The sequence below is a fragment of the Orycteropus afer genome, unplaced genomic scaffold, assembly GCF_000298275.1.
Source record: "Orycteropus afer afer isolate SDZICR_OR568_19922 unplaced genomic scaffold, OryAfe1.0 scaffold00387, whole genome shotgun sequence".
Taxonomy (NCBI): domain Eukaryota; kingdom Metazoa; phylum Chordata; class Mammalia; order Tubulidentata; family Orycteropodidae; genus Orycteropus; species Orycteropus afer.
The window spans coordinates 1,959,744-1,970,705 of NW_006921974.1; the positions used below are offsets into that span (position 1 = coordinate 1,959,744).

At 41.7% G+C, this 10,962-nt stretch overlaps 1 protein-coding gene across 1 annotated transcript in view; it reads left to right on the forward strand.

The window, feature by feature from the left end:
• Window positions 1-7,279: 7,279 nt before the first annotated feature.
• LOC103207675 (NFKB activating protein) overlaps window positions 7,280-10,962 on the forward strand; it is a 19,784-nt gene continuing 16,101 nt past the window's right edge. Inside the window, exon 1 of the mRNA XM_007953329.2 lies at window positions 7,280-7,665. Coding sequence (XP_007951520.1) covers window positions 7,280-7,665 — 386 coding nt within the window. The remainder of the gene's footprint in view (window positions 7,666-10,962) is intronic.

A 10,962-nucleotide genomic window follows, 5' to 3' on the forward strand; every position in this document is an offset into this window, starting at 1 on the left:
TAGTTCATTATTGTAAAAAGTCAAGCAAAGGTTTACATATGGAAGGAAAGTTTCTTTGTCGGTTACCAGGGGTGGGAAGGAGGGGAGGGAACACTGCAAAAAAAAAATTGACCCATGTCACTTTAGTTTTGTGTATTTCACTGTACATATATTATATTTCAATAAAATGTATTTTTAAAATAAATAAATGTAAAAAAAAGAGTCAGAAAGAATTATTTCAAGGTGCTAAAGTGATTGCTCTGCTCTTTATTTAGAAGGAATTCTGGTGGTACACTGGTTAAGCACTCAGCTGCTCATTGAAAGGATGGTGGTTTGAATCCACTCCGCAGCTCCATGGGAGAAAGAACTGATAATCTGCTCCAGTAAAGATTATATGGGGTCACTATGAGTCAGAATCAAATCAACGACGCCTAATAACCACAGCTCTTTATCTAACACAGAGGCTTAGACCTCAAGGCCTTTCTGTGGTTAGACTTATAACTCCATTCGATGAGTGCATTCAAAAGTCTCAAAACTCCACTTAACCCTACACTTAAGAGACTACTCAGCCTATTTATTCCAAGCAGGATGCAAGGAGGCAGGCCAATAGCTGGGATCCTGGACAACAGGGAGGCTGTAAAGAGACACCTTCATGAGGCCTCTGTCCAAGGGGAGCAGCCAAAACCAAGTTCAGAAATCAAGATCCATTTATCTCACCCTATTCTTCTTCACCATTCTTTCCCCTTAATCCGCAGGTAAAATGCAAATGGAGTTTTGAATAACTCTATTAATATGCCCCTGACGTTTGGGACCTTTTATACAGGCATAGTTCTCCTCATAATTGATAGCTTTGTAATATTATGCATCAATATTGCAATTAAATAAAATCACACTGTAGTTAGGTGCTATTGAGTTAGTTCTGACTCATAACGACCCTATGTCCAACAGAACCAAACACTGCCCAGTCCTGTGCCATCCTCACAATCATTGCCATGCTTAAGTCCGTTGTTGCAGCCACTACATCAACCCATCTCATTGAGCATTGCTGACCCTCTACTTTACCAGCATGATGCCTTTCTCTAGGAACTGGTCCCTCCTGATAATATGACCACAATATGAGAGATGCTAGCAGGGAACGTTGGTTCATCAAGATTCTATATTTATTGCAGGAAAGGCATATTGCCACATGCCTTTTATTTCTTTTTTCTCTTTTACTGAGGCTTTTTGTTTTGTTTTGTTTTGCAGTTGTTTCCATTGTGTTGTGCTTTGTATAACCATTTTGAGAAAGTCCCAGGGTCAGCACACATTCTAATTGTGTACACCTTTTCCAGTGACAGTCCTGGCAATGAAATTTGGTGTCTGAAATTATGTCTTTGAGATACCACAACCTCACCACAGATCCCCAAAATATGACAGGCTCATTTCTACCTCTCGCCTTTGCTGGTGCACTTCCTAATCCCCCTCCCTCAGCTAGCCAGATCATTCAGGTTTGCCTTACTCCATCTCACCTTTTTCTCTTCTATCACCTCTCTTCCTTCTGTCTACTTCCCTTTCTCAATCTCATTGCCCAGCTGTTGTCTCCTTTCCTTGAGCCTCTGTAGACCTGAAGTGTGCCTCACCCATTTGGCAAGAAAATTCATAATTTATGGCCTGAAATTTAACTGTTTAGTGGATATAATTTTTGTACTTACCTGTACAGTAAGCACCAATGAACATCACGAGAAATGGTGAAGAAATTAAAGTTGTCAAGGATTTCATTCTACTTGGATCAACAATCAAACCCATGGAAGCAGAAGTCAAGAAACCAAACAATATATTGCATTGGGAAAAGCTTTTGCAAAAGACCTTTGATGACTAAAGTATGCCTGACCCAAGCCATAGTATTTTCAATTACCTCATGTGCATGTGAAAGCTGAACAATGAATGAGGAATACAGAAGAAGAATTACTGCATTTGAATCATGATGTTGGTGACTAATATTGAATATACCACGGACTGGCAGAACAAAAAATCAGCTGTGGAGGACGTACAGCCAGAATGTTCCTTAGATGCAAGGATGGTGAGACTTTGCCTTGCCTACTTTGGCATGTCATCAGGAGAGACTGATTGATAGATAAGGCCATTATGTTTGGTAAAGTAGAGGGTCACTAAATATGAGGAAATCCGTGCATGAGATGGACTGATACAGTGGCTGCAGCAATGGACTCAAACATGCCAATGATTGTGAGAATGGTGCAGGATCACGCAAGGTTTTGTTCTGTTATTCACCAAGAGTTGGAGCCAGCTTGACCACAACTAACAGCAACAATGAAGTTCCAACTGAGTCTCTTGCTCTTTTTTGTTTCTCTCACTGCATGCAGGACAGTGTATATCATGTAACAATAATAAACAATGATAACGGTAGTAATGACTGGTAGCGTAGTGCCTAAGGCACTTGACTGCTAACCAGAAGGCTGGCGGTTCAAACCCACCAGTCACTCCTCAGAAGGAAGGTTGGGCGATCTACTTCCGTAGTGATAGTATATCAGAAAACCCTCCTCGGAAACCCAAGGAGGGGTCGCTGTGAGTCGGGCCTGACTCGACGGCACGTAACAACAACAACAGCATGTGCCAAATACTATGGTAAGCAATGTACATGAATTCCAATTATTGCTATTTTACTGACGAGGAAATTAACATCCACCCAAACCAAACTCATTGCCGTCCAGTTGATTCCGACTCATAACGACCCTATAGGACAGAGCATAACTGCCCCATAGGGTTTCCAAGGCTGTAAATCTTTATAGAAGCATCTTTTTCCCATGGAGTGAACCACCAACCCTTCAGTTAGCAGTCAGCTCTTTAACCATTGTGTCACCAGAGCTCAGTGAAATTAACACAGAGAGAGGTTCAATAACCTGCTCAAAATAACACAGCTGACAAGTGGTTATAATGGAATTCATTGAATCAAATATTCAATTCAGTTCATTAGACTGTGAATTTGAGAGGAAAATGAACTTATGAGTTTTCACCAGAAAAGATGGACATAGACAAAAACATGAGTTGCTTGTTCATCTCAGTTCATCAGAACATTCCAGTAACCAGAATAACCCCATAACTGGGACATTCTGCTAAATTAGGGATTCACTTTAAAATAGTACTATACAATATTTCTGGATAAAAATTAAGCAAGTTAAACCACTGAATATTAACCAAGGATTTCTCATTTGTTCTTGTAGGTACACCAATTAAATGGATTATGATTCTTCTTCTTCCACTACTTTTAACTCATACACCCATCCATTTATTCTGTCTTAGAATATAAGGCTACATATAACACCTAAGATGGATATAATACAATAAGAAAAGAAAAATGAAATAGTTTAGGGGGAGGGTTCAATTTAACAGAGGATTAAGCTGTTCTTTTTCAAAGAAAGCAATCTCCCTTTATCTGGGTGAGTGGTAAGCCATGCGTGAACACAAATATCATTGGAATCTGGAAGTCTCACACTTTAAAAAGCAAGATAAGATCAAAGCATGAACATGGCCAGCATCTCTGCTCATTTGAATCCAATGTTTTCAAGGTGTGCCTACTTTGGTTTTTCAGTTTAGTGGTATGATTTATCTGATAATAGATATAAAAGTACTTCATGGAGTGTTTAGTTCAATTTCACAAACCTGCATTCAGAGGGGGTCTTGTTCCTTGATTTTTAAAGCAGAAGAAGAAAGAGGAGAAAGAGGCCTGAGGGCATCAACTGACACAGTTCCATATTTAACTTGCCTGCATGGCCCTAAAAGAAATGGCAAATGAGCAGAGTATCTTTTAATATCAGCACAGCAAAAGCTTTGAACTCTAGATATTGTAAATAAAGAACACCAGGAAACTGAAGTCAAGCAATGCAGGGCAGAGGGTTGAATCTTCCTTGTTTCTGTACTTAGCCCTTTTTCCCTTCTCTCCTCTTTCACACACGAGATGCCCTTCAATAGTAGTTCAGTTGTGTTTGGAATCTGTGACACTATGAGCCATCAGCTGTGCTTCAAGATCTGGGTTGTTGGCCAAGTTGTGGAGCTACCTTGTGGAGCTACCTCATTCTCGGCCCCTCTCACATGCTGAAGATGCTCTTCTCCACACTCAGCATTAGTCTCTAGGATGTCAGCTAACATGTCTTTCCCTAGGAGCCTGGTATGAGGCAAAGCACTCAAATGCTCCATGCGAGCCATGTGCTGGGTGCTGTACTATTGCCTGGTCACACTCTCTTTCTTTTATACACACACACAGGTACAGGTCCCTGCATGGGCACACACATGCACACACACACAGAATAATTAGCTTGAATATATTCTAGAATGGTCATATCACTTCACTTCATCCTGTGCTTATTTTGGTCATCAGAACATGCTCACAAGCCTCAACCACATTTCTACCTCTCAGCAAACACAACTCTGCAGCTGTTCCCAGTGAGGGCAAATGAAATACAGTTGTCCATTTATGGCATTGTCTTTCCAATGTGTGATACAAATGGTTAAGCACTTGACTCCTAGCCAAAAGGTTGGGGCTTGAACTCACAGAGGCAGCTCGGAAGACAGGCCTGGCAATCTGCTTCAGAAAACTACCTTGAAAACTCTGTGGAGTAGTTGTACTCTGATACACGTGGGGTTGCCATGACTCAGAATTGACTCGCTAGCATCTAACAACAACAACAACACAACAATGCAAGAGTTAGGGAAATTTTGCATACATATGGTGGCCTAATACCATCAAACACCATTCTATAAAAGTATGAACAAAATATCATCAGAGAAGAAATCCTGGTGACCCAGGTGTTAGAGAGACCAACAAACCCAGTGTCCCAGTAGAGTGCCAGAGATAACAAGTCTGTATTAACTAAAAAAGTATTCTGGAAGAAAAAAATAATAATATGCAGCTCTTACGATCCCTAGGTGGTTCACTCACCCAGCAATACCAAAAAAGAAAAGGGCTGATGATATGCTTCCATTAAGATTAAAAATAAACAAACAAATCCATTGCTGTCTAGTTCATTCTGACTCATAGTGATCTTATAGGGCAGAATAGAACTGCCTCACTGCCAACTTTTTGGTTAACAGCCAAGCTCTTTAACTAACCACTGCACCAGCCAAGACAACTCTAGAGAACAGTTTTACTCTGTAATACAGGGGTTGCCATGAATCAGAATTTACCCAATGGCAATTAACAACAACATGCAGTTCTTATTTTGAGCCTATAAATCTTTTCAAAACATATTGGTGATTAAAAACGTTGTTTTGGTCTCGCAATGTCTTAAACGATTATTGGTATAATTGGAAAGCAGCTACAAATTCAAATGTATACAAATTATGAGGGCCCCTCTTCCATTTTCCATTTTCTCACTGCCCCCCCCCCCGCATTTCTCCCACCCAGAACCCTGCCACAGTGATCTTCATGACAGTCATGCCCCTTCCCAAGCCACTGCAAGGTGTCAGATTGTGAAGAGGAGTAGTGAATGGAAGCCAAAAGTCCCAAACTCATAACACACAACTAATTTAAAAATGGTTCCTTGTCTGACCTGGGTGAGGCTTCCACAGGAGCCTGCCTCTGGCAGGCTGCACCCAGGAAACTGGGCAAGAGGACCATCATGCCAATCAGAGGTGTGAGGATGGGGGTTTTCTCTTAGGAAGTAAAAGTGCATGTCTACCAGCCATGGGACAGGCAGACCAACCACTGTTGTAAAGTTAGCTTTTATAGAAAATGGATGCAAAAATGTACAGCATGGTGCAACAAAAGTCAAGCAGTAGGTTTTCCACTGAAAGCTTTGTCATTAGAAATTTCCCTCCATCCCCATCCCACATCGCATCATTTCTCTAACTCAATTCAGCACTTAGACCTTGATCTGTGACCAACTGTTTTTTAATAGAAGATATCTAATAGTGTGGCCCGTTTTTTTCCATTTAACATTATGTCATACATCTTTCCTTAAATTGCAGAAAAGGAGATTTTCCATGATCAATTGGCATTAGTCTTCACATGTCTGATGTTACTTCGGAGGAAACTCTCAGAGGCCATCTAGCTTCTGGAAAATTAGATTCAGAATTTCCGCAGCAAACCAGTTACACTTTCAACAGTTAAAATCAGTAGAATTAGCGTTAGAATGCTGTCACTTAAAAAACAACACAAAATGGATAAAACACTTACCACTAACCATATATTGCTGGGCTAGCATATGTTGCTGCTGTTTGTGTGCCGTTGGGTGGATTCCAACTCATAATGACTCTGTAACAAAGTAGAACTGCCCCATAGGGTTTCCTAAGCTGTCATTTTTATGGGAGCTGATCGCCAGGTCTTTTCTCCCGCGGAACCACTTCTACTGCTATTTTGGTTAGTAACAGAGCTCTTAACTATCGCGCCACCAGGTCTCCTTGGGCTAGCATATTATGAGATTAATTTAAGGGTCTTGGCAAGGAGTTACCATTTCCTTTCTGTGGAGCACATTGGTGGAGACTACAAACTTACGATATGCGTGGTTTTGGATAAATGTAGTTTTTCTCTGGGCTGCAAACTTCACTGGAGTGTATCAAATCATTAACACAGAACTTGTGCCCTGCGGGAGGAAGATGAGACAATCTACTTCCATAAAGATTTACAGCCTTGGATACCCAATAGGGGTCGCTTTGAGTCGGAATCGACTACGTGGCAGTGAGTTTTAACATATATATTCACTAGAATCATAAGCACAATTATCAGTGCTGTTAATACGGCCGCCTTGGGAAATATATCCAGTGGCCTGTGGCCCACTGTCATTCCTTTCAGTTATTTCAAGTTCGAGGCTGAGAAAGGACATGATTTCCTGTCCAGCTTCCCAAAAAATGCCAAACTCACTGCCATGGAGTGGATTCGATTCATAGCGACCCCTTCTTGGGTTTCCCAGGAGCGGTATCGCTACAGAAGTAGATTGCCCAATCTTCCTTCCATGGAGTGGCTTGGTGGGTTAGAACCGCCAGCCTTCTAGTTAGCCGTCAAATGCCTTAGGCACCACGCCACCAGAGCTCCTGTCCAGCTTAGACCTGAGGAACTTCATGGGGAACCATGGTGTGGACTGAACTGGTTGTCCTACCGGCTTATTTACAATGATACACACACGGTTACGGGTTACCGGCGGCCCAGTACAGGGAATGATTTTGCCAACGTACCCAGAACTGTTTCCACGGTTTCGCCAGATTTGGGAGGTTGCGTGGCGGCGGCTTTTGGGAGCTGAGGCAACTGAGATCTTCCCAGGCTGGTGTGAGCTCCTACTTGTCCCACGATTTCAGGAATCTAGTGGCCGCAATGGCCCCGGTGTCGGGCTCGCGTACCCCTGAGGGCGTGGCCTCAAGCTCCGGGGGGAAGCGTCGCAGTCTGTCGAGGAGTCCCAAACCCAGCAGAGCCGTCCGCTCCCCGCGAGGCCACCACTCTCGCTCGCACTCTTGCTCTCGCTCCGGGGACCGGAATGGCCTCAGCCATCAGCTGGGGAGCCTCAGCCAAAGCTCCCGAAACCAGCCCTACCGCTCCCGCTCGCGGTCTCGCTCCCGAGAGCAGCCCTCTGGGCCCCGGGGCACCCCCTTTGCGTCTGGCTCCTCGTCCACCTATTACGGGGGCTACTCGCGCCCCTATGGGGGCGACAAGCCGTGGCCTAGCCTCCTGGACAAGGAGAGGGAGGAGAGCCTGCGGCAGAAGTGAGTGAGATGTACGCGCCTTCTGTTTCAAGAGCCCCTTTGTCTTCAAAACCCGCTTCATCTGTCTTCTCACTCTGATACCCCCTGCTTGCTTTGTGCCCATTTTTCTCTGTTTCTTCAAGCCACCCACGACAACCTCTTCTTCGCCCTTTACTTCCTTTATATTCTCACTTATCCTCGGGCCTCTTCATACAGTGTCCTGATCTCCCTGCACCCCCTTCTGCCTCCCAGCTTGTAGGGGATACATCTAAGCGGCAAGGATTACTGCAGTAATGTAGCATTGACTTGCCTTCTGTCAATATCATTCGTGAGCATGCTTTTGTTCCCCCACTACACCGAGCTCATGGAAAGGAGGTGCCCTATTTTAGTCATCTCAGAATTCGTAGTGCTTGGCACTAAATAGGCGCCCAACCATTGCTTATTGAATGAATGGACAAACGTGTCAGGTTTGAGATGGTAACAGGCTATGCAAGTGAAAATCCTTTGTAGGGAGTTGGGAAGGTTTGAGATTAAGGGTTTAAATTATGGGTGTATTGGACAGGCGAAAAGCCTTCCTCTGAGACAAGGTGATTGGATGAATGTAGGAAAAAAGTGATTTGCTAAACTGTAGGTGAGGCTACCTGGAGACAGTTCTTTTCAATGGTCTCATCCATGAGTGGTGAAGAATGAGGCAAAGGTGACATCAAGTCTCGTTACTGAGAGTGACTATTGGCGTGGGAAAATATTTTAAGGGGAAAGAAAAAGGGTTATAACTATCACTGTGTAAGTCAATAATACCACGTTTATTGAGTTAAATTATATGTCAGGCACTGTACTAAGTGCTTTACCTGCACTGTGTGTTTAAAAAAAGAGAGAGAGCAGTTGAAAAGCATTTCAAGTATTGAGGGGTAGGTTAGAGATGTCTGACAATTAGGAGATGTCTTCATAATTCTTTTTCTTCTAGCAGTAGGAGGTAATAAAAGCAGTGGGAGTGATGAAGAGGACAGGCTCCAGAATCAGACTGCCTGAGTTTGAAGCCCTGCTTTACCACTTAATAGCTGAGTGACCTTGGCCAAGTCACTTAACCTCTCTTAGCTTCATTTCTTCACCTTTAAAAAGAGGATAAAAATAGTACCAGGACTTTTGTTGTTGTTGTTGTTGTTGTTATGTGCGGTTGAGTCGGCCCGGACTCATAGCGACCCCTCCTTGGGTTTCCAAGGCAGTATCACTACAGAAGTAGGATTGCCCAACCTTCGGTGGTTTTAATTGTTTGGGGCTTGGAGCATAATAATTATTCCATAAGTGTTAGTTATTCATGTTTCATTCCTGGGAGCAGAAACAGTAAAAACAACCCTGAAGTTGGGTTGGACATACACATTTTCAACTTAAGTTTTTCAGAACAATTCCCCACACACACACAGTATATATCATTCAGAATGCAAATGCCTTTGTATTGAAAACTTCTCACCAAAAGAAGAACTGCTTGGATGAAATTTGTCTTTGTGCGTGTAGGAGATAAATAATTTACATTAAGAGCACAGATGAAGCCAGGTAGTAGCAGGGATGAGTACAGGATGTCTGGCAGTCATCGTTCCCTCTATATACCTATATTCCAAGTACAGTTATAAATATGAGTCTTTTTAGATTATTTCTTGAAGTAGGAGATTCCTTCTGAATCTGACTGCATTGCTATAATACATTTTTCCCTGAATAAAGAAGTAAAGAAAATAATGTATTCAAACAATCAAATCAATTCTGCTTATTTTGTAAGGATGTTCTAAATCAGATGGAGCCATAGCAGCTAATCTTTGAAGAAGTGAGCCTTGTCGTCCTCCCCCCCCCCCCCCCCCCGGGTTTATGAATAGCAGCAAAAATTAAAACAGAAGAAACCACAAACATAAAACAAAATACTATATGGATTTGGTTTTGGTTTGTCTTTTATCAATTGAATCTCAAGTGCAGGTGGTGTGAATCAGTTCATTGTATGTTGTCACTATTGGTTTGTACAAGACCCTTTCTTATGTTAATTCATTTGTTTATTTCATTTTACCCTGGTATCCCATACTCATTCACTTCTGCCTATAAATAACCAATCTATTGGATTTATTGCATAGCTTTTCCTTTGTATATATTCTTCTGAAATGTGTATTGTGGTTTTTTATGTATGTATGCTTTCAATTTATATGATGACATGGTGTCATGTTATATTTCATCCTGACTATAATTTTTTCCCTAACTGTTCTAACTGAAGCACTATATTTTTTAAGATCCATCCATATTGCTTTGGATTTATTTAATCTATTTTCTTCCAGTTGAAGCACAATACTCCATGATGTACACCCACCATAGTTACACATTCTCATTCCCAGCAATGGACACTCAGGCTGCATGGGTATCAGACTTCCTACTGCCACAAGTAAAGTTGCAATTGTGACCTCACCCATGTCTCCTTTATAAACTGTGTGAGGATTGCTTTGGGGTGTATAGAGAAGAGTGGAATTGCTGCTTTATAAGATATACACAGACTTTATTTGCCAGCATAGTACCAGATGTCAGCACTATTATCATCCCCATTTTATAGGTGAGGACACTGAGGCTTTAAGAGGTTTAATAGCTTACCCAAAGTCACACAAATAGTAGTTAGCACAGCTAGGATTCAAATTTGGGCAGTCCTGTTCCAAAATTTGTACTCTTAATGGCTACACCATCATTTCTATCTGAATATTTGAGACCTGAGAACATTTTAATAAAAATCATAAAGATAAAAAAAAATAATTTTTTCGTGTCTTCCAAAGAGTAAATAGAAAATGTACTTCTTTTCCAAAAGGGAGCTAAATGGAAAACAGAGGGAACAAATCCTGTATTTTATTGAGCACAGCTTTTCACACAAAACTGTCTTTATGTTTTCAGAGCTCCTTCATTTTCTGCCCCTAATGCTTCATTTTTGTTTTCATTAATTCTTGGGTTTCTGAAAATGGAATGTTTGACCAAATTGAAAGAAATTTCTCCTTTTATCAGTATGTATAAACGAAGTTATTTCCAAATGGAAGCCAATTTCTGTCACGTGTTGCAGAAGATGAGATGGGCAGTTAGGAGCTATGTCTTGCGTGGGGCAGAAGGGATACTCTTGACAGTCTCCCACACTGCGTTTCTGGTCTGGCTTCTCAGGCTGTCTGGCATCCGTACCATTTGATAGTGCTATTGAACTGTCAGGTCGTAAGTGTTATATTTACATTCCCACCAAATTGTTATTAGTTTAAAGTTTAAAAAGTAAAGTGAAAATAGAACTTAACTGGGTTCCTGTTTAATTTATATATT